We start from the raw sequence: 25,070 nt of genomic DNA on the forward strand, positions 1-25,070 counted from the left end.
CACTGAGCCCAATCACAAGTGAGTGCCTCTTCTCTTGGCTGGTGATATTCTTCCATTTTTTTTTAGTGTGTCTGCAATAACTTCAAAACTGTGTAAACTATCTTCATATTTTCTAGGTAGCTCAGCAACTTAAGTGGTAGAATGCTGCATATTCAATGAGCTTAGGCCTGAATGCAAGCCTGGACTATCATTTGGTTTCTGATCAAATTGGCCCTTAAGTGGGATGTCTCATAGTTTCATTGCAATTAAATTCTCACTGGAACAAAGAAAGACACAAACAGCAAAGGAAATCTGTTTGCAGTCCAACTGGGTGCATTTTCCCATTTGACAAAAGATTATGATGATTGATGCAAAACAACTTTTGAAAATGTTTAATTGTCACTGAAATACTAAATAATGAAGGGAGACTTCAATAGAATTTTTGGTGCACAGAGGGTTATGGGAACATGAAATGCTTAATCACAAATGAACATTGAGACAGATATCATTTAAAATGGAACTGAATAAGTATATGAAAAGAAAGAAAATAAAACGATACAGAGAAGTCATAGAAGACGAGAGAGCTCCAGTTGAAGACCTGATGGGCTGAATGGTCTCTTTCTGCGCTTTATTACAAAGTGTTGCAGATTTACAGATTCGGACAATGAGTTTCCTTTGGGGAGTTTATTGATACTCCAACATGGCACAAATCCGTAGCCAATTGTACGTTACAGTATGGTACAGATTATCAAGCTGTTATATTTTAGTTAGCAAGGAGATGTGCAACCTGGCCCTTCTGCCTTAAATCATGCGTTGATTAGACCCAGGGTTCTTGGGTATTCCTGGTGAGCGGACCGGAAGCTCCGAGATGTCCTCTCACCCATAGCTATGCTGACCCTTTAATATCTTAGTTGCCGAGGGAATCATGAGTGTCCTTTCTCCGAGGCAGCTGTCTGCCTTGAGGTTAACAAGGTTAACAGTCGACCTTGCAGAGTTCTCAGTTCTGCTAATATCTATTATCTGGTTTCCTCGATAGAAAACAATGGCTAACTTTGTGCTGGGCTGCAGTTTGTACGAGCTGGAACAATAGATTCCGTAATGCAGTAGTCAGCTCTTGGCCTGATGTATTTAGTCATTATCATACATCTCCCTCCTGTTGAGCCTTGGCTCGAGCCTAAGGCTCAATTCACCTTCTGACTGCATGATATGGCACCATGTCGACCTTGCGATTTAGGCGGGTGTAAAGCTGCCGACCTGAAATACACATGATAAACATGACAAGCAGCAAGCACACGTTGTAAGATTATTAAGATCTGTGAGAGAATTTCAGCCCAAGGATGCTGACCTACGTAGTACACAACCTCCTACCACTCATGATCACCTAACTTATTTATCTGATCAGTTGCGGCCTCATTCAGTTGTTTGAGTTCGGCGAGGAGTCTTTCTGACGTGGCAGTACATTGAAGGCTGAAGGAGAATTATGGAATGTGGTGTCCAAACTTTACGACAGCTTTTTGTGCCTCCTGTTGGAGGCCTATTTCGACCCTGACCTCAGTTACGTTATGTGTCTGGACTGGAATCAAGACAGTGTCAGCCACCTTTGTCGGTTCTTCCGGCTTAAAACAGAAGGTTGGGGCACTCACTGGGCAGGTCTTATTCTCATATCGGTAGCGCTTATCTGACGTGGTCACACAATATCTTCTTCGGCTCATGTAACCATGTTTCGCTCTTCCAGGTTTCCAATGCTGTACACCCACCGTACAATTTGGGGAGTGCGCATTTAGTGTGAACCCACCGCAGGCAGATTATTTTGCAACACACATATCTATGCATCCATGTGTCTTTAATCAGCGAACAACATGATAGGTCAGGTGAAGCCCAAGTGAGATTTGACTTCACCAGAATTCTAGGGTAATTGCAAATTCCTTATGCACATCTTCCTCCATCACCCCAATGAATGTAACTTTAAAGACCTGCAGGGGCTGTCCGGTTGGTGTGAGAATGGTAGGGCTAAAGTTCAAGTCAGAGGTTAGCCTTCCTGCCATTGACTGCAGGATTGTTTCACCGGATATATGGACCCCAGACGGCATCCATCACAGCGCTCGCCCCCTTTTGGGTTCCATTTGTTCATCAGTTATAATCGCAGGTATACAATTGTTTTCAATGTTCTCTAGCACCTTATGTACCTGCTAGAGCACGAAGGCTCCATACATGCGACACGTCACAACCTTCGAGATCTGGCTATTAGACTCATTAACATTCCCGATGAGATCTTGTTTACCCTGTTCTAAGTCGTCTTAAAGTTATCACTTATCTCCCTCATCGAGACCAAAACTTGCTGCTGCTCATCCAGTGAACCCTGGGCTACCATATTCTCACCCTTCAAGATACCCTTAAGTTGTTTCCTCCTAGTCTCATTATGTTCCCATATGTTCTCTATATCTATTCAGTTCCAGGCCGCAGTAGCTCCTGCAGCTCCTATACCCAACCATTCCGCTAAACCCCTCTTCCTTCATGACTTTCTTTGCTGGTGTCGATCTTCCCGAGAGTTCCTCTCCATATACTGCCTTATCTCAGTGGTCAACATCTGCTGGAAGAATCTCTCATAGGTCTTATCACATAAACCAAAAAGCATTTCAATTTGCAATGGATTAAGTACTGGAAAAATGTCAAACTTAACATTGTTATACAGTGATTGATAGCTATTAAAAACCAAAAGTCCATTGTTCGGACCCAGTTCTGAGGGTGGACAATGAAGGGACATGTCAGGATCCGTTTTGGTCACATTATCATCTCACTCTTTCTCTTTGGAGGTTAGGCTTACCCGTGTGGAGTTTAGGTAACCCTGAAATCCTATTGGATAACATCTGAAAATGCCCTCATGTCATGGTAAAACTGTGGCCAGTTTACTGTCCTCTGGCTTCCATCATGGGATAATTTTCCGGCATTGGAGACCCCCAGCTCGCCTCTTTGGGAGCGATGGATCCCGTGGATGATTGCAGCCGATGCGTTGTGACCCCCCCCACTGTTGGTACAGCCAGTATCAGGCAAAGCCAATGCCTGTTCCCTTTTTCCGCCCCCCCTAAAAAGAGCATGTGCATGTCAATTTTAGCGAAATGGCTTTGATGACCGGTGCTCCTGGCCGACATCCAGCAGTTTAGAATCTGGTGGGTCATAACTTGAGCTCGCCATTTTAACCCTCCCCCCAAGGAGGGTTATAATGATAAAAATTACCGTCAGGCATACGATGGTTTATGGGTGACACAATAATATATGCTCTTTATTAATATCTGTATGGTTCCTACTGGGGCACAGCTCTTCTTCTTCTGTGCCTCAGATTATAGCCGTGTCCTGAGGCCGAATTGGGTGGAGCCTGGGTATCTTCCCAAAACCATGACTGTATCAGGGGTCCTTCCCACACAGTCACTCCCGCAATTGTGGACTTGTGTCTACAGACCCTGGGGAGGGGGGAGGGGGTTATCAAAAACTTGGCATCGGGCTAGTCTTAAAGCAAGACAGTGTATTTGCCCTTCCTCTGACCCTTTCCATCATTTCATCTGGTGTATATGTATCCACCCATCCACTTTTCCACAGTTTATTTTATGTACATTTGGGTTCAGTTTATTAATTATGGGCAACAGACCGTCGAATTTTCTGGACCATTTTCCCAAAACATTATGTAGTTCAACCATCGCTCTATCCCTCACTTCCTTCAGTAGTCATATTGAATCTATGCTGTTGGTTTGAGTGGTCTATGTTATTAGTGGCATCGAGGTACACTTGGTGAAGGTGGGAGTGGAGCTGTTTCATATATGTGATGGCATGAACGCCGTCCTGCTGGGGAGCAGACAAGCCACCTGTCAGTCATATCTTGGGGAGTCGCATTGTCCGACCAGTCATGACCTCAAAGTGGGTATGGCCGGTCGCTTTAGAGGGCGTACCTCTGGTGGCCGTAAAGACGAGAGGTAAGGCAAATTTATACTGGCACTGTTTCATGCCGACCATAACCCATTTGAAATATCTAAAACCAAAAAGATGTGTGACTTGGCCACGGTCTTCATAAGAGTTTCTGGCGATGAGGCTACTCTAGGTGACAGAGTGGGTGTACTTATTAACCTCCCTATAGTCAATGGTCAGGTACACGATCTGTCCGGTTTCTTTACTGGCCAGATGGGTGAATTATGAGTACTTGCCGCTTCCTAGAGCATCCCTTGTTTTAACGGGGATTGGACAATCTCAATGATGGATTGTTCTGCCGCCTTGAGGAAGCAGTCATTGAACGACCTGGTCTGAATGCTGGAGGACTGTCTCTAGATTGTAGTCCTTTTGGACTCCTATCCGGTGTATATGCCCTTCCTTTTCGACTTTCATGCATCCCAGCCCGTGTTTCCCCATTTTCCACAGTCAGTCGTTGGCCATGTCTACCACAATCCCATATTTATCCAACCACTCTACCCCCAAAATTCCATCTGCTGTTTCCAATGGGTTTTGCATCCAGGCCGCGACCACTTGACCATCTATATCACCCACTGTCAGGTTGGTTCGGGTAAGTTGTCCCCTGTTGTCGCTGCCAGCAAAACCTCCCAATTCTATGGTTCTGACAATTTAATGTTGAGGAGGAGGGTAACCCAAGTGCAAGGTACCCCTGAATTATCACAAACAGTTTCCGGTGGCCTTCTACCAGATCATCGACACGAGGCCTCCCAAACGGATGATATCGCAATCTTGCTAGGGACTCTTTGGTGCAGGAGACCAGACCCTTCATTGTTCTTCCGGAGGGGCGGAAGCTTGTATCATGTTTATGTGACCAGTGTTGCCTGCTTTGGGTCCACCTAGTTTCTGCCATTCTTTAAATTGTTTAAAAACTTTCTCCTGTTCTTTCCCAACCTCATTAAAGTGTTGCCTTTTCTCTTTTGGTTGAGAGGGACAGGACCTCATCAAGTGGCCCTTTGCCCAACACGTCCAACATTCCATGACTGTACCCCCGACTTCTTTACCTGGCCCCATTCTTATAACATATTCCTGTCTCTGGTTTACCCTGCTTTCATTAAGCCATGGTAGACGATGTCCGTGGTCAGTCTGTTGGATGCTGTGCACTTCGCCTTTCCTAGTTTTAAGTTGTTCCAACTTCCTTTCCATTCAGCCCGTGACCCATTTCTCATTATGGTTGGCATTGGAGGGGTCATAAATATCCCCTATGGCTTGATCATTTTCATGGGCACCCCTTATCAAATACCCGATCCAACACTTGTTGTTGTTGGTCCGGCCTTTTGTGATCATGACCAGGAAACACTGCTTTGTAATGGTTCCATAAATGGTCAACAAAAGCAGTGGGGTTTTCCCCCACATCTTGACGACAGTCCATCAGGGACCTCATACACGTATGGCTGGCATTAGTGCCGTACCCTGCTGCCTTCCATACCTCGGCAGTGGTAGCTTCCCAATTTGAGCTGCCGTTTCGGACTGCCACATGCATTATTTTATAAACCTCGGGATGACATACATGGAGTAGAAATTTGACCTTCTCCCCCACGTCGCAATTGTGGATCTCAGCAGACTGCTTTATGGCTGAAAGGTAGGATTTGGGTCCTCCTTATGTTTAATTCGGGAATGTTTTTGACCATGTCCTGTATCTGGGTGGTGTCATATGGAACTGTGACTCTGTGGATCTCCTTTCTTGGTTTTTCCTGGTCGTTTGGGGGTTCCCATTCGACCACAAGTACCGGTGACATGGGGTTCTGATCCAAATAATGGTCATCCTCACCATTCCAATAATGTTCAGCTTTTCCTGCTGGACCCTCCAATCTTTGTCATCATCAGGACTCCGTACTGATCTATATCGGGTAACTATATGGTCCATGCCTCTCTGGGACTTCATTTGTTCTTTTAATTTAAGGATCTCCCTGAGGCAGGAGTCGTGGTCCGGACACTGTTTTTGTTTCTCTTGTTCCCGTTTCTTGAATCAGCCATAGTACAGGTGGTGGCCACCAATTCTGCTGTTCCTTGTCTTTATTTGGCAAGTCTAATTTTTAATTCTTCATTCTCTGCTTTTACTTCAGTCATCTCATGGATCTTACTAGCCACAGTAGCCTGTAAATAGACAACCTGGCCCATCTATCCTAGACCGTGCGTTGATCAGACCCAGAGCTCTTGGGTATTCCTGATGAGCCCTCCGGTAGCTCCGAGATGTTCTTCTACCAAAAGATATGCTGACCCTTTTATAGTATCATTGTATCATAGTAAGTATAGCACAGGAAGAAGCCATTCGGCCCAGCGTGCTGCTTGAAAGAGCTACCCAATTAGTCCCAGTCCCCATCTCTTTCCCCATAGCCCTGTAAATTTTTTTCCTTTCAAGTATTTATCCAATTTCCCTCTGAAAGCCACCACTGAATCTGTTATTTTGCTTCCTCGTTAGAAGACAATGGCTAACTTTGTGCTGGGCTGTAGTTTGTACGAGTTGGAACAATAGGTTGTGTAATGCAGTAGTCAGCTCTTAGCCTGATGTATTTAGTCATTATCCTACACAAAGTATAGTATTTTGATGCTTGAGAAGATACAAAAGCTGACTGTATATTTAGATGATAAGGTAAACTGTTGTCTTTTGGATTCTGAAAGTGTGTGAGAATGTGTCGAAAGTGTCCGAAGCCAATTACACACCATGGATCCCCATTATAGCCTAAATAGATTACATTACAGAATGAAAACTATATTCAGTATTTGTGAGCATCTGTACCAGACATTAGCTAGGATTTTAGAAAATGATTTCCTTCTGGGCAGCTTGGCTTGGATTGTGGCAGGGTTAGACCTAGCTTCACATAATAAATGGAGCTGGAAGCAGTGATTGCACTTATTATGTGATTTTTAATACAGACCAGGAAGTACATTGAGGTTAATTGCAGTGCCTTACTGCTGCTCTGGGTGAGATTAGTTAATTGAAGACATTGATCTATGTTGGAGGTATGTTGCAGAGATAACAACATCCCTTTGGTACTTAGCTTCAGTGCCCCTTCTGCATGTATGATCCTAGAGACTGAATATTACTGGACTTTATTACTGTGGTGAATCCTGAGTTTGGGGAAGTACAAAACATTGTGTTTCCTGGAGTACTACCATTCCCATTTCATATTCTGGTATAGCAATCCTCTTTGCTCCCAGAAGGTCATGCAGTTCAGACATGTGGAAGTGTTTTGTCTTCTTTCCCATCTTTCCACAGCAGTTTTTTTTAATTTGAGTTTATCGACTTGCTGTGAGTTTGCTTACCCAGGTAAGCAGGAGCAGATGCCCCTCACATCATCATCACAGTTGATCTTACCTTTTTGACTGATGTGGGAACCTCCAATTTGTTTCATATAATTTTAAAAGAAAATACATTGGGGTAGGTTTTGACTTTTGGGTCGTTTTGCTCTATCGGTGAGCTTCCATCACTATTCTGTTGCCTGACAATGATTATTGGGTATTGATGTGTCTTTCAAGGCTTGAAAGTTAACATCCTGATAATGAATACTGGTGAAAGTGATAGGACATGCATATCATACTTAAAATGAGAGGAATGCGGGATTATGTATTTGAAAAATATATCTTGATGGGTGCCTTATTAAAACACAAGATTAATTCACTTTGATTGTCATATGATCAAATTTCACAAAATGCTAATACATTAACTTTAGGTGGATTTAGAAGTTATTTTGTCACTATTTGCCTCTATCCTTGGTGCTTCATGTGATGTTAGAGAAAAATATTCCTGCTGAAGTAGGTAGCAGTTGACTCGCAAAGTCATGTACTTTAGGACGACAAAAGGCTATCAGTACCACACGTGCTTGCCCCAATTCTTGTTGGACTCATCCCGATGTATCTACCCTTCCTCCTGAGTAGGTACGTAGGGATGAGCCCAACTATTCCCTCCCTATACTCCTCTGCATCTCCATTTCCCTCTCCTCCTTTAAGATCCTCTTTAAAACCCACCTTTTTGACCAAGCTTTCAGTCACCCCTCCTAATACCTCTTTCTTGGGCTCAGCATCGATTTTTGTCTGATTACGCTTCTCTGAGGCGCCTTGGAACATTAACGGTGCTATATAAATGCAAGTCGACACAATAGACCCATAGCCAATTCAGGCAAGCTCTCGGAGGTCCCAAACATATTGGTTAATTCGTGGAATCTTAGCTTCCTTCTGTCATGATCACACAGTTTTTCAATAATGCTTCTAATGTCATCTTGAAGGATCGCAAGGAGTGCAGTTGGGAGACTTATTTAAATCTAACAGCTGCCGTGCAAGTTTCCCAGGGCTTGGGAAAACTGGCAGCGAAATGGAGGCGAGCGCTGCTGGCTTCAGCCAGTAAGTGCTTTCTGCAGCACTCCTTGTGGGCCAGGAGGAATAGAAGTGCTCTCCGGGCTCTGCAAGGAAGCCTTTGGCCTCCCTTTTGCCAATCGCAGCCTCTCCTCGCTGCTGCGATCGGCGACCCCCCTCCATCAAGCCCCGATCTCCCTTGATTGCCAGGGACCGTCCCCAGCGATCCCTGGCTGCGGCCTCCTGCCGCTGGATAATATTGGCAGGACCTCTGCGTCCCCGGGCTTTCCCGGTTTTAGACGCGCTACTGCGTTCCCCGCTCCCTCCCTGCCTCCCCGTAAATATCGAGGCTATAATGTCATTTGTTGAGATGGGAGGACCAAAATGGTACACAATATGCCAGATAAAACCTTGTTATGATGGCATGAGTTTTGCAGTGAACAGTCCAGGTAATACAGCCCAGGACCATGATTGCTTTGGCCGGAATTTCCCGACACTACGCTTGAATCTTAAGGGAGCAGTCAATGATCACTCTCAAGTCTCCCTTCCTATCACTTTCAACGTGCACTCACTCCTACTAGACTCTGTATCTGAACTCTGCCATCTATGTGCATAACTGCACACTCAGCTACATTGAAAGACATTTGCCAATCTTGGGCCCACTTCCCTATTCTATCCAAATCCAGTTGTAATAAATTTCCTCCTTCTATGGTCCTAACTCTGTTGCTCAATTTAGTATCATCCATGAAATTAATAACTATACTATCTATATCCTGCTCTAGATTATTAATAAACATAATAAACGGAGTGGGGGAATACAGCACTGAACCATGGGGCACCCCACGATTGAAGCAATCCCACTTCAAATCACTCTTTGCTTAAAGTCCTTTAGCCAATTTGCAATCCATATCACCCTTAATGCAGTTATACTTGATTTTAGCATACAGTCACTTATCAAAAGCTATTTGGCAATCCAAACTGATCAAATTTACCAGATCTCCCTTATCCACGATTCCAATGACTTGATCAAAAAACTGGATCAGGTTTGTCAAACATTACCTCTGTTTTCTGAAGCCATTTTGGGTATCCCCTATCAACCTTGAACATTCCAGATGTTCATTAAAAGCATCCCTAATGATACTTTCTGTTAACTTCCCCGCCAGAGAGGTTGAACTCAGAGGTCTATTGTTTCTAGGTTGTGATTTTAATCCTTGTTTTTAACGTAAAGGCAACATGTGCACCTTCTTCCCAACATCTAGTACTTCCCCAGTTCTTAATGAACTTTAGATAATATTTACTAGGGCATTCCTCACTACCTCTGCCATTTCCTTCAGAACCCTAGGTTAAATTAAATCTGGCTACGGTGCTTTTTCCACCTTGAGCCCTTTTAATTTAACTTGCACCATTTCCTTTGAGATGTGCAAGCAACCTTTTTGGATTTTAGTTTTAGTTCTTTTTCTACTACACAAAGGGTTGATCTAACCTTCTTACAGTTAAGAGCATATACGAAGTTTCTGTTCAACTCTCCTCTGCCGTGCCCTTGTCATCATCTATGATTTTGACCATCATCTTGCAATGGTCCTATTTGTCCTTCAACTGACCTCTGACTCCTACAATACACAACAAATTCTTTCCCATTATTTTTCCTATTTTCAGCTACCCTCCTTTCTTGATTCATTTCAGCATGTCTAATATTTCCTTTTGTTAACGCTAACTACTTTTCATACCTTTCCCTGTCTGAAAGACTATTAGTCATTTTATAAGCCATAAAATACTTATTTTTGAGTACAAATAGCCGAACTATTCTCTACAAAACCATTGTGGCTTTCTCTAATGTACACCCTTTCCCTCCTCATAGGCTATATAAGGCTTTATAATCTTTCAGGATTTTTTTTTAAGTATCCCATTTTCTTTGTGTGTTCCAATCATGCTCACCCACCTCCTCTCCCAGTGTACTGACATTATGGGGTGATTTTAAACCCCAAAAGCGGGCGGATGGAGTTGAAAATAGTTGTTTTTTGGGTCGCAAAATTTTCAGACTTGGCATTCCCAGTGGGAAGCCTGTACTTTTACGCGCCAACGTTAAACCCGAAAATAAAGCCGAGCTGCGGCTGCGACCCAAAAAACAACTATTTTCAACTCCCACCCGCCCCCAACCCACCCATTCTTGGGGTTTAAAATCACCTCCTATGTCTCTCTTCATTTCAGTAATGAACTACTTAGAAATGCACTGACTTTTGGCATGTAGGCAAACATAGTAGCCATTCTGCACACAGCAAAGCCCAACAAACAAATTTAGACAACTGGCCAGTTCATCTGCTTTTAGTAGTGTTGGTTGAGAGAGGAATGTTGGCCAGGACATCAGGAAAATTTTCTGCTCTTTTTAAAAAAAAAAGATCCATGAGATCTTCAATGACCACCTGAACCGGCAGAAAAGCAGAGACATTTAACATCTCATCCGAAGGACGGCGCCTCCTACAATCCACGGGGGCCCTCTATTACCATGTACAATCTGCTGACTCACTTGCAGAACTACAAATTGTCACCGATTCAATTTTGAAATAAAATATATTTGTTGCTGTAGGAGGATTTACAGGGGAAGTCTACAGCTGTTGTCAGTATCAGTGGGCTGTCATCTCTGTTCTATTGCCTGACTACAATTATTACGTGCAGATGTCTCTTCAAAAGTTAACTTGTACAATTCTTCTTCCCTGTAAATAATAGAAGGGATGGAAAGTCATCCACATCATACTAAAAATACAAGAGGCACTTGAAATTCTATTTGAAAAATACTTCTTGGTAGATGCATGTTTAAAAACAAAAAAATAACTAATTAGCAGTCTTTTTTGAAAGATGTTACACCTTAGAACACCAGGTAATTACCACTGGAGTAAAAGCATAACTGTTTTGGTTCTGTATGCGGAGATTTGGTGGCAGAGGGAGAATGCCTGGTTAAAGATGTAGATGAGTACATACTGCTTTGTTTGCTGCCATATCAAAAATCATTGCACTTCTAACTAATTCATTGTATGTGAAACACTTGGACACATTTCTGAGAGATGTATTCAGGCCCTATATAAATGCAAGGCTTTCCTCTTTCTTTATTCTAACGTGTTACTCTAAAAATATATCTGAGACATTGCATTTCAGATATTTTTGGCATCATCATTCTTGCTTCATGTTTCGGGTTCATTGAATTGCTGGTGCTTTAGGAAGATGCATATATGATAAAAGTGAAAATTCTCTTCTGCTTCTGATCCTACAGTATTCCAATAACTTTTCCTGGAGCACTGAGTGTTCCATCCATCTCATTCATTGTATCACTCTTGCCATTTGTATTACTTCCTGGACACATAAATTTGCTAATGTTTTCCAATTTGACACGATTCAACTTCTGGTTGACGTTTGTTTTCTCTTTGACCGATACCTTTGTTCAGTTGTACTTCAGTTTTATCTATTTATCTTAACAGCCCTTCCCTGCTACTCACTGAGACCTTGCATAACCCTTTCACTTGTAATTAGATCTACTGTAAATCATTGCCATAAATTGGATTATTGATGCCTCACCATTCAATTGTTTCATTATAATTTTTAAAAAGCTGTCCTATTAACATTTGGCTGTCTACATTGAAGAGAGAAAAGGAGATAAAACAGCCTTACTAACGTTCTTTCAGTTGATACCATCCAAACCATGCAAATTTGCAGTAACATCATTTAGTGTTTTTATGATTTTAAATGTTTTCAATCTAATTTTTTTAATTAATTCCACATTTGTAGAGAAAAGGCTCCCTCAAATCTATCATGCTTATTAGCCATGACTGATGTAGTTATGCACGCACCACAATTTTTTTAAGGGTTCAGAGATGTATGTAAGTTTAATAACTGAAACTGCAGTCTCTCAAGCCACATTGCTGTTTGTTTTCTTAACATCCAAAATTTGCTGACTGTCATAATTACAAGTAGTTTCAAAATTATGCATCTTATTGGTGCCGATAATTGTCGTTTCCAAGTTGAATCCTTTTCTAAAAATGCAGATCTTGGGCATTTTGCCTAATCTTCTATGTAACTGCCACTTCTTAATTCAGTTGAATCGACTCCACTTTTAAAATAGCAAGGTGGAAGTTTCAAACAGATTTTCAATCCATCCAGTTTGCATTGGTGCATATGATGGATAAAATAGTTTACTCTGGAACTTAGTTTTATCTGCTGTTCGGTGTCAAATTAATTTTGAGCTTGTGTGAATGTATCTGCTCAAAGCTGTATTTGTTCCTGTGTACATGTTGGAGACCTGAAGAAGAGATGGGTACTCAGAGTGGTTGACATACCAGCTTCTTCAATTTTTTAGTCCCCCACTTATATTGAGAGGGGACCTTTACGTGTGATTCCTTTTCTCTAGACATGTCTGCAGGTTGTGTTGTGGTCAATATACAGTACTTCTAGCCATGTCATGTTCGCATAACTGAGTGTGTTAAATTTTTGCTTCTTGTTTCAAATTTCTGATCTGCACTAGATATTCTCTCTGGTTCAGTGTCAGCAATGTCAAATGTAAGCGGATCACATGTCCCTTAACATCAGAAGTCTACATTTGCTGTCCAATATCTAGCACTATGATAACGTTACTTGGGGCCGTAGCACTGAAACCCCTCAGTTTTATGATCTTGATATTACAAAACTGCATGTGCTGCCTCCGATTTTCTGAAAAGCAGTATGATAAATACTTGAGTGAAACAAGGCTGATTATAAATCTACGGGCTGGTTTATTTTACAATGAGTGCTCAGACAGGGTAATATTTAACAGTACATTTTACTTAGCTTAAGCTATTTATGTAGCACTACTTGCAACACTGAAAATAACAAAGTGCACCATACCGCCCCTGTTCTGACCAGACGACACTGTGAAACTGTTCGGCCCTGAACTTAAGAAGAGTATTCTCGTTTTAGATCTGGCTCCTGTACCAGATTGTGCAGACTGTCGTTGACCACAAGCTTCTTTGTTCACTTGTTTCGTAGCTGCACGGGAAGCCAATGGTCTGTCGTTGTCTGGGGATTGGCCATTTGAGCTATCAATCAAATCCAGAGCATCTCATACAATGACTTCTCTTCCCATCCCCACACTGACAAGTCGGGATTCCCCCGAGGATCTACCCTTGGCCCCTTGTCTTCCTCATGTACATGCTGGCCCTTGGCAACATCATCTGATTTATTTCTGAGATGTGGCTGCTCACTAAATTAGTTTTACTGCAGGTTTAGTCTGGATTGGGTGGTGGTGGTGGTGGTGGTGGTTGGTGGGCGGGGGTGTCATTGTGCTTGTTAAGGAGCCAGTTACAAAGGTAGGAACACTTTTTGCATGGAAAGCAAGGAGAAACAGCTCAACACAATCTGCTTGCTCTGTCCTGAACACAGTTGATTTAAGGCAAGCTGCTTGGTAACTGATGTGTTCTGCACACTGCCTACTTTCACTTCTGTAACATTGACTGTCTCCACCCTACCTCAGCCCATCTGCCATTGAAACCCTCATCCACATCTTTATCTTTCCATGACTCTGGCGTCTTCTCTATCCCCCTACACTTTTCCCACCATTGGCGGCTGTGCCTTCAGCCGCTTAGACCCCACATTCTGGAATTCCCTTCCTAAGTTACTCTGTGTTTCCAACTCCCACTCTCCTTTAAGATCCTCTGTAAAACCTATCCTATTGTCCAACCTTATGGTCAACTCTTCTTCTTTGCCTCAGAGTCAATTAATTTTTGATTCCGTCTCTTTGAGGTGCTCTGGGACATTTTTCTACATTAATAGTGCTATATAAATGCAAATAGTTGTTGACATCTCATTGCATACTGAGCAAGTACTTCATTGTTGAAGGTTCCGTCTTTCAGGTGAGATATAAAACTTAGTCCCCATCTGCCGATTCAGGTGGATGTAAACGGTCACATGGCATTATTTGAAGAAGAACAAGAAGTTCTTCTGGTGTCCTGGCCAACATTTCTCCTTCAACCATCACCAACAAAAACAAATGAACTGTTTGTTCATCCTATTTGCTGTTTGTATGTCCTTGCTTTGTATAAGTTGGCTGTCCCATTTTTCTATGTAACAAAAGTGACTTCAAAAAGTAATTTATTGATTATGAAGTGTTTTGGGATCTCCTGAGAATGTGAAAGTTGCTATATAGATGCAATTTCTTTTTTAGTCAAAGGATATAAATCATATGACATTTTATCTTTTTACATGAAAAATTTCAGTTAAGAAGAAAACTTATTTCACTATATTCCTACTATGAGGCTTAAGCCATTGCAAATTTTTTTTGGGGGGAAAAAAAGCAAGTACATGTCGCATTTTAACTGAAAGCAACTTTGTGCTAACCCGTCTACTGTTGAATGTTACGGTTTGAGAATGGTGCTAGTTGCCTATATTTTCAACATTCTCTTTTAAAATTGAAGTATTTCAGAAAATGTGTTACCCATGGGTCACCACAGCAGGCTGTTATTTTTGACTGCACTTCTCTCCCAGTTTAGTTATTCCTTCTCTTCCCTAAAAATTGCTGGAATTGGAGAAATGAAGATTTCTTTGTGATGGCTGAATGCTTTCTTAGGAGCCAAGTCACTTGTGCTATTCAGTGGAGTTTTCAATGTCAATAGTGTCACACCTTGCCCATCATAGACTATATTAGCCTTGTGTCCCGCAAAGCAGAATTGATTGGACTGCTGTTGTTTAAAATGAATGTTATCTCCCTGAAAACTAAGAACAAAAACTGAATTAAATTCTTCTGGTCCCCAGACACCTTAAAAAAAAGAAAGAACTTGGATTTATATTGCGCCTTTCACAACCTCAGGACATCCCAAAATGCTTTACAGCCAATGAAGTTCTTTTGAAGTGTAGTCACTGTTGTAATGTAGGGAAACGCTGCAGTCAATTTGTGCACAGCAAGGTCCCACAAACAGAAGTGAGATTATGACCGGATAATCCATTTTTTAATGTTGTTAGTTGAGGGATAAGTATTGGCTAGGACACTGGAGAAAACTCCCCTGCTCTTCTTTGAATAGTGGCCGTGGGATCTTTTATATCCACCTGAGAGGGCAGATGGGGCCTTGGTTTAACATTTCACCTGAAAGTCAGCACCTCCAACAGTGCAGCGCTCGCACAGTACTGCACTGAAGGCCACCTCCCTGCTACTTACCAACTTTTGCTTGAAACTAAATATGGATTTATTTATTTCAAGATGGCCTTTTGCTCTTCCCCTGCAGAAGGCCTGTAAATCATTTAGTCCACTTTGGTGCAAAAAGCATAATAATAATCCAACTTGCAGACAAATTTGGTCCACAGCTCATACAGTACAAATCGTGACAGGATGTATTGGTGGTGCTGGACTATTACCGTACAACATCAAGCATCAGTTCAGTTTAACATTGGTACAGCCCACTCAGCCATTTCACACTACATTATAGCCAGACCGTTCAGTGTATAAACTACTGCAGAGAATAACGTACTTAATGCTGCAGCACTTATTATTTGATTCACATTTGTTGCCACAATTGATATCTACTATCTTGTCACCATGCTCAGTGTGATATTGGTAAAAATTTGCTTTCATTTGTGGGTTGGAATTACAAGGATGTAAAGCAATCTTAGGGTTCAGATAACATTCAAATTTGAGCTTTGCTTTGACTTCTGTGATTTTCCCCTGTATCATTCTACTGGAGCTCCCTTCTGTTATCAATTACTATTTTATGCATTTCTGTTGACGGTCCTCTTATAAGGTGAATGCAGAACGTAGTACTTTGGCACAAAGATTATTTTCGCGATGCATTTATTTTCTCCCAATGTATTTCCCATGCCATGCCCCACGAAAGGCTAGGACGCTGCCCCCATGTTTCTGCCAATGTGATTCTAACCATCCAACTGGAAGTGTACGAGACTGGGTCATATTTACCATTTGGAACATGGGAACATAGGAACAGGAGTAGGCCATTCATCCCCTCGAGCCCATTCCGCCATTCAATTAGATTATGGCTGATCTGTATCTGGAGGATTTGGTACATGTTTAAATGGGGTTTTGCACTGAGTTAGAATTATAATACACTCAGTGTGAAACCCAGAAGATGCAAGTCTACTTACTGGCTTCATTACACTCGAGAGCCAGATATTCTCTGGATTCCCAAATTACACTGCCGCTGTAATGCTGATGTGCATCAGAAGCAACTTCACATTTATCTGAAAGGGATAGTGTAACACCACTGTAAAATAACAGGATATCATCAAATGTATTTGAGTGCAACAGTCCTCTAAAGACTGGTGATCTTGAAAGCACAAAATTAGCTTCTCAACTTGAAAGTATTTGCCCTGCCCTAGGCAAGCCAATTAAGGTGGATAGGATAAAGTGAGGATGATAGTCAACTGGTGTTTCACATGAAAGAAATTCATGAATTTACAAAGCCAAATACTGCAGTTTTTTTTAAGAATAAGACCCAATTTTGCAAATACAAAATTGAGGCTGCACAGTTAAATGCAGAAGGGTCCCACTGGGACATTGATGACCTAGAAGAGAAATGCTTAGTGTTGCAAAAAAAATGTTAAGTACAATCTTAAAGCAGAACATCCTCCAGAGATTTCAGACCAGCTGTCTATCTACCTGCAGAAAAGTTTTAAGTTGAACTGCAACCATTAAATTAATTTTGTTGAGTATAATACCTCAAATCCAATATTAGTTTTCTAACGTAGTTTGAATATATTAAAAGATGGCCTGAAGCGCACTGCAGGCATTCATCTTTAATTTTAAAATATGGAATAAAGGGAATTGTTTTTCTTTGAAGTTCCCCTTGAGTGCCCCTAAAGTTTTTGTTATGTTCACTATTTTAATTTTCTTAATATTTATTTATGTATATGTGAGTGTTAAATGCATTGAAACATTGAGCACTGATGCAGTTCAGGAACAGTTTGTACATTTTCCTGTTAAATACATGGCAACAGCTGTACAATGCCGTTCAAAACTACGAATTTCATTCCCTAATCATACATAATAATAATATGGCTGGAGACTCAAAGTTTGGTTCAGTTATTTTTATTGCAGCAGAGTAACTAATCTTACAAGTTTACTGTACAGAACATGTGATAAAACAAGATGAAAATGGCAGCCAGGTGAATAATTAATAACTTCAACCAGTAACAATTACCACTAATGTAGAGAAACATCCCAAGGGAACCACAGAAGTGTAAGGAGAAAGTGGACACTGAGCCAAAGAAGGAAACACTAGGAGGGGTGACCAAAAGCTTGTTCAAAAGAGTGTTTGAGAGAGGGAGAGAGGTGGGCAGATGGAGGGGTTTGTGGTGGGAATTCCAGAATGTGGGGCCTCGGTGGCTGAAAGCACTTCTGCCAATGTGGGGCGAAGAGAGGAATGATGCAGAAGAGGCCAGAGTTTCATGGGGGAGGGGGGAAGGTTGTCGTGCTGGAGAAGATTACAGAGATAGAAAGGGGCAAGGACCTGGAGGGATTTAAATGCAACAATAAGAATTTTAAATTTGAGGCATTAGGGGACTGGGCGTCAATGTAGGTCAATGGGGACAGGGGTAACATCTAAGCGAGATTTGGTGTGGGATTGGATACAGGCAGCAGAATTCTGCATGGGCTGAAATTTACAGAGCATAGAGGACAAGAGGCCATCCAGGAAAGTATTGGAATAGTTGAGTGACAAAAGCATGGATGAGGGTTTCAGCAGTAGATGAGCTGAGGTAGGGACAGAGATGGGCAATGTCACAGAGGTGCAAGTAGGCGTTGAAGAGGATATGGGGTTGGAAGCTCAGCTCGGAGGTTGACTGGCACATGAAGGTTGCGAACAGTTTGGTTCAGCTTAAGATTTTGGCCGGATAGGGCATGTAGTTAGTGGCAATGTTTTGTGGTGATACCTTCCCAATGTCTAGCTGGGGGAAATTGCAGTTTATCTAAGACTGGATGCCAGACAAGCAACCTGAGAGCACAGGCAGTAGACAATTCAAGAGAGGTTGTGTGGAGGTAGAGCTGGTTGGTATCAGTATACATATGGAAGCTAATCACACATCTGTGGATGATGTTGCCAAGGGGCATCATGTTCTTGAGGAAGAGGACGGGGCCAAGGATAGATCCTTACGGGGACTCGAGGTGCAGGGACACGGAGAAGCCATTGTTGGAGATGCTCAGGCTACAATTGGATAGGTACGAGTGGAACCAAGTAAACGCAGTCCTGCTGAGCTGGACAGTGGAGGAAAGGCATTGGAGGAGGATGGTATTGTCGACCATGTCAAAGGCTGCAGAGAGGACAAGCAGGGATAATGCACCATGGTCACATTCACAAACAGTGTGTTTCGTGACTCTGGTTCAGATCATTTTGGTGCTGTGCTGAGGGCAAAAACATGGTCACAGGAACAGAAGTAGGCCATTCAGCCTCTTGAGCCTGTACCGCATTCAGTTTTTTTTATTCGATCATGGGATGTGGGCGTCGCTGGCGAGGCCAGCATTTATTGCCCATCCCTAATTGCCCTTAAGAAGGTGGTGGTGAGCCACCTTCTTGAACTGCTGCAGTCCGTGTGGTGAAGGTTCTCCCACAGTGCTGTTAGGTAGAGAGTTCCAGGATTTTGACCCAGTGACGATGAAGGAACGGTGATATATTTCCAAGTCGGGTTGGTGTGTGACTTGGAGGGGAACGTGCAGGTGGTGTTGTTCCCATGTGCCTGCTGCCCTTGTCCTTCTAGGTGGTAGAGGTCACGGGTTTGGGAGGTGCTGTCGAAGAAGCCTTGGCAAGTTGCTGCAGTGCATCCTGTGGATGGTACACACTGCAGCCACAGTGCGCCATTGGTGAAGGGAGTGAATGTTTAGGGTGGTGGATGGGGTGCCAATCAAGCGGGCTGCTTTGTCCTGGATGGTGTCGAGCTTCTTGAGTGTTGTTGGAGCTGCACTCATCCAGGTGAGTGGAGAGTATTCCATCACACTCCTGACTTGTGCCTTGTAGATGGTGGAAAGGCTTTGGGGAGTCAGGAGGTGAGTCACTCGCCGCAGAATACCCAGCCTCTGACCTGCTCTTGTAGCTGCAGTATTTTTATGGCTGGTCCAGTTAAGTTAGATCATGGCTGATCTCTGCCTCAACTCCATTTACCCACCTTTTCTCCATATCCCTTGATATCCTTACTTAACAATCTCAGTCTTGAAAATTTTAATTGACTGAGTAACCATAGTCTTTTGGTGGAAGAGAGTTTCAGATTTCCACTACCCTTTGTGTGAAAAGTGCTTTCTGATTTCACGCCTAAACGGCCCAGCTCTAATTTTAAGATTATGCCCCCTTGTTCTTAATTCCCCTATCAAAGGAAAAAGTTTTTCAATATCTATCCTGTCGAATTCCTTTATCATTTTAAACTCCTCGATTAGATCTCACCTCAATCTTCTAAACTCAAGGCAATATAACCCAAGTTTATGTAACCTGTCCTCATAATTTAACCTTTTACTGGTATTATTCTGGTGTATCATTGTGCACTGTACCCCATCCAAGAACGATATGTATCTTTCCTGAGGTGCCCAAAACTAAACGCAACACTCTAAATGTGGTCTGACCAAAGCTCTGCACAGCTGAAGCTTTATTTCCTCACTTTTGTATTCCAACCCCTTTGAGATAAAAACCAAACTTCCATTAGTCTTTTTGATTATTTTTTATACCGATGCACTATTTTTCAGTGATTTATGTAAATGGCACCTCAATCCATTTGTTCCTCCGCACCATTAAGAAAATATTCCAATTTGTCTTTCTTGAATCAAGTTGAACATACATCGGATATTGGCCATTGTTCACGATAATCATTTCTCCTCTACCCTCCTCTCCCCGAACCCTTATGTGATGGCTATTGTTTGTTCGAGTTGATCAAAAGAGGAAGAATTAATTTATTGATGCTTGTAGCCTTGGGGGTGTTTGCAAAAGATGAAGCCTTGCTTAGTGAAAGCCCAACCGTTACTTGCAATTGAGCTGTATCCATCTTTCACATTGGTCACATGTCTTGTTTGTGATGCAGGAAGAGCAAAAATAAATGAAGTTGCAGCTATCATCTCAGAAATCATTGCTGTGCAATCTTCAGCGCAGCTTTGTTTTGAATGTTACAAAGTCAATTCTCTTGCTGCCTCATAAATATGAGACGCATTATTTGTGTGCTTCTTGTGTATATGCCTCTTAGTAATATTACAGATTGTGTATAAAAGTTATCATTTTGCAAATTTTATCAATACCAAAACAGATTTTGAGCTTCACGGTTACTGGGGAATTGGTTCAGAGAAGTTACCAGGTTCGATATAGCAGAGCATCACACTTTGCATACCCTACTGAAAGGACACAATGGTTGAATCACTCTGGGTTTATGATTATCTCTACTGGTCCTAACTCCTCCAAGCTAGTTTTACTTAAATGTAATGCACACTTCATTCTTAAAGGACACCATCTCCATCAAAGCATATTTGGCAAACCTGTTCTTGGCTCGCAAAATCTGCACACAACTATACCGATGTCACTGAAATGCATCTGCATCAGTTGAGATAATATTCAAAACAAAATTACCTTAAACAGACTTTAACAAAAACATTCTAATGCTTTTCATCTTTCTAACTTCTTTTAAATGGGGTTCTTCTCAGTGCAATTTTCTTTTTCAGTTGAAATACGATTGTTTTTCACCTGGCCTATATTAATTGCAGGATTTCCCTGATAGCATGGCTTAGCTGGTTAAGCTAGTGAGTTGCTAATGCTAAGGTTGAAACGGGGCAGCTGGTAGGACCACTATTGTTTCAGCACCCCTGGGTTCCCCTGCCTAAAGAAGGAAGTGCATATAAATAAACATAAACTTTAGATGAGGACAAGATTGGACTTGAATGTAATGCTTCTTGAATACCCTGCTGAAACTCAGTGTACAGGCTCACAAATGAAGACTGGTGATTTGGGTGAGATACTGGAGGTCAACTAATGGTGAGGAGACTCCCCCAGGAGGAATCAATGCCTTCAAGGGAGGGGAAAGAAAAAGTTGACAGAAAAGAGAAAGAGTCTTGGTCCAAAGGCAGTATTTTGAAATACCACTGTGATTTTCTGTTCATTTTTTACAGTGAGTGACAGCTGCTTCAGAAACCTTGCAGAAGATAGAAGTGGGATAAACCTTAAAGACCTGGTCCAAGATCCTTCACTGTAAGTATGACACAGCCAAGATCAAATTCAATGTGCAATTTAAGCCATTTAGACAGCAAACATGGAATAATAATGATTATCTTCCTCAAAATGATTCTAATTTATTGTGATATAATGAAATGCTATTTATTCTACTGAGTATTCTCTATATACTTTTCATGTACTTGCTTTGTATTCAAAAACTTGGAGAGATGACCACAATCCTTCTGTAGCACCATTTTCTAAGGACACAAAAAACTGTAAAGGCCATAATCAACTTTGGGAATGTTGAAACAGTGAGTGGGAAAAATAAAAAGGCATTAAAGGTGTTTTATCTCCATAGATGTGAACAATGGCAGAGCCATTGAAAGTATTTGCGGTGCTAAATGTCCTATTTGAATTAAGTTTGATCAAATTTGAAGGAAAATAAATGCAGTGAAAATATACTGATAAATTGTGAATAGACCATTAAAAGAAACTTTCTTTGCAGTTTAATTTTAAATTGCATTTTTAGTGCTACTCTATACTTGGCACACTGCTTTGCAGTTAGTAGAGTTGAAAAAATTTAGCCCAAGGTTCCTGCCAAGTTTACTTTAAATTGGCAAATTGCTGAGGGTCTGTTGAACAGATTATTTACCCAGACTGCAGTGTTTTAAGAACATTATTTTACCAAGCTATTTATTTATTCAGTTGAATATTCATCAGTGATATATATTGAAGAATATATTATTGATATTAAAAATTGTAGATGGATCACAACATTCCGTTTGAAAATGCATTGAAAACTCTCATTTCAACTGTCCTTGTTGCAATTTTGCATTGCAACACCTGTTAAAGTTTCAGCTCATATTTATAATGTCCTAACTGAAGTAACGCCCTAGCTGCTGATATGCTGGGGATGATTTTCATTTTGATCATATGTCCAGTGGACGGGTCATCTATTCCGCTCTGCTCACCTGATTTAGTCGGCGGGGGGGGGGATCCTGATAATTTTCATGGTTGTGCCTCATTGACCTTAAATAGATGAGCTGCCGGTGCTAATCATGCTCCTTATAGGCAGCTTGTCGATTGGGAGGGCGAGAAATCCAGCAGGGTGGCTGCCACTTAAAGGCACCCTGCAACATTTTAAAGAGGACATGCATTTTTAGATAGTGGAGAGCGAGTTATTGAAGCAGCAAGCTGTAGGGCGTCATCCAGGGCCCATCCAGTTTTCTGATGCAGCCATGGAATATGCTTGTAGAGCAAGTAAGCAACAAGAAGGAGGTCCGCTTCCCCTTCAATGGGCGACTGGTGCCCCATCAAACTAGTCAACAGAAATGGAGAGAGGTGGCTCAGCAAGTCAATGCTAGCAGCATTGTTCCAAGGACCTGGCTGCAGTGCAGGAAGAAATGTCATGACCTCACCAGGACTGCCATGGTAAGACTCCCTTTTACATCTCCCTTACTCTCTGTACAACCCTGGATCACCCTACTTTAGCCCCAGCACTATCAACCTTCCCCTTCCCCACTTCCCATGCTTCTCCTCCAATCACAACTGGATGCTGCTCCTCTTGTATTCACACACTCAACATCTGCTACTGCCCCCATAACTACTCTCTCTTGGCCACACTTGCTGCTGCTTCTTCTAATCATGCACTCTATGCAAAACAGCCTCATACATCTTCAAAACCCTTGAACAGGGCACAAACGAACCCACTGCTACTCTTGCAGGAGAAGCTGGCACACAACTAAAGGAAGATTCCAAGACAGGAGGAGTGGAATCTCTGACACCAATGAGGAGGCACCTATTGTCATCATTGGCGGAGAGAGGCAACGCAGCATTAGAGATGGCCAGGATGGAGGCCATACATAGCAGGACATCTTCCCTTTTTCTCTTGCGACTTAACTCACTCTCTCTCTCTGTCTCTCACACACACACGTGCTCACACACCATTACAACCTGGTTCTGTATTGCACTGCCACTCATCTGCTACTGCTTACCCTTGCCACTACGTGCTAACCCTTATCCCCCTCTTTTCTAAATCCCTCAGACAATTCAGGCCCTGCATGTGTACAGACTTTTGGGAAGAACCTTCCTGGAGATTCAGCATCACTCATGCAAGGACCAGCACAGAAATTGGCACCCCACGTAGTATATTGAGTAAGTTAGAGGCTGTGCTGGGTGACTCACTGAGCACAAGTGAGCAGGTGCAGGTGGAAAGGATAGCCCAGGAAATAGCTTACCGGAAGGCAAGCTTGTGATCTAGCTCTGCTAAAGAGAACTGAGATGCAGACTGTAGGAGTTCAACTTTTAAAAGAAAAATGCTTTCTATGCACCAGTCATTGCTGAATGCATTGGACTGTCTGTCATGGAGCTACTACAACATGTCAGAGAGTGTGGAGAATTCCACTGCCGACTTATGTGGAGTTCTCGCACATGGAATGGATACTCTGCCATCAACCATGGAGCATGTGGTTATCTCAACGGACGATGCAGCTGGACCCTCCTTGCAGGAATCTGTGGCACCAGTAGTAACATCTCTCAGTAAAGCTTATTCTGGGATCATTCAAGCTCTGGGCTCCACCATCTCCTCTGTCTTGTACAGCCTGGGAGATCAAATCGCCAAATGGATATCCTACAGTCTGCTCTCCCACAGATCATTGGGAGTGCTATACTGCAGCCCGATATTCGGGGCAATCACTCAGTGAGAATGGAATGTGTTGCCTTCTCTGAGAGCGACAACATGTCTGGACCCTTGCGACCCCCTCAACCAATTCCTGCCCTGGTGCCAGAAAGCCAGCTGGACCAGACTGCCACAGCAGCCTCCCAGATGCTGCAGTCTGCAGCCAGCCCCTCTCAGGCCCGAGCTCCGAGAGGTCAACAACCACAAGTGTCTCTTGAGCCTTTGACTGTGCCAAAGCAACTTTCTCCTTCCCATGCTGAAGCCACTAGCAGAGCACCTCGTTGGAGCACAAGAGTAGGTTAGAGAGCAATTAAGACAGGCAGTATGGGCACAGACCCAGGTGATGATTAGTGTGTAGACATTTGTGTAAGCCAGTAAAAATCTTTGTGTGCAGAGTGTTCATCTAGTAGCTGGAGAGCCTACAATGCTAGTTGACATGAATATCAGTGTTGTCATTGGGTGCACACAGTTTATTTGAGGCTTGAAGGACTGGGGCGGATGTTGGCTTTGATTGGCCATCCTCTATTTCATCACTGTTGTCTCCCTCATCATGTTGAAGATCCTCATCAGGTAAAGCTGGTACATAAGATAAAAGTGTCATGGAAGCTGCCAGAAAAGCAGACACAGACCTGCATATGATATGCTGCTGGTAATCAGACACCATTGGTACACCAGTGGAATGGAAGCGCCTTTTGATTCATTTAGACAGTGGAGTCATGTGAAGGAACCTGCAGGGAAACATGAATGCAGTCAATGAGGCCCTGAACTTGGGAGAATGCTGCAATCTGTCCGAACCTCAGAGCCTTAACCTACTGCTTCCAGTTGTCCATGAGGATGCGATTGACATCACCTGTTTGATGGAAGCATCAACTGCAGCCTGACTGATGTTGCTGATATCTCCTGTTGCAGCCTGGAAAGAACCAGAGGCAAAGAAGTTCAGGGCTGCAACGGACATTGCTGAGCTAGCTGTGACAGGTGGTTATAGATCTTGT

General features: G+C 42.5%; 1 protein-coding gene across 2 annotated transcripts in view; it reads left to right on the top strand.

Annotated features, from left to right (window-relative positions):
• LOC137326344 (gephyrin) overlaps nt 1-25,070 on the top strand; it is a 491,797-nt gene that overhangs the window by 141,964 nt on the left and 324,763 nt on the right. For both annotated transcript variants that reach the window (XM_067991340.1, XM_067991341.1), the window contains exon 2: nt 21,359-21,437. In XM_067991340.1, coding sequence (XP_067847441.1) covers nt 21,359-21,437 — 79 coding nt within the window. The remainder of the gene's footprint in view (nt 1-21,358; nt 21,438-25,070) is intronic.

This window comes from Heptranchias perlo, chromosome 10 (genome assembly GCF_035084215.1).
Source record: "Heptranchias perlo isolate sHepPer1 chromosome 10, sHepPer1.hap1, whole genome shotgun sequence".
Taxonomy (NCBI): Eukaryota; Metazoa; Chordata; class Chondrichthyes; order Hexanchiformes; family Hexanchidae; genus Heptranchias; species Heptranchias perlo.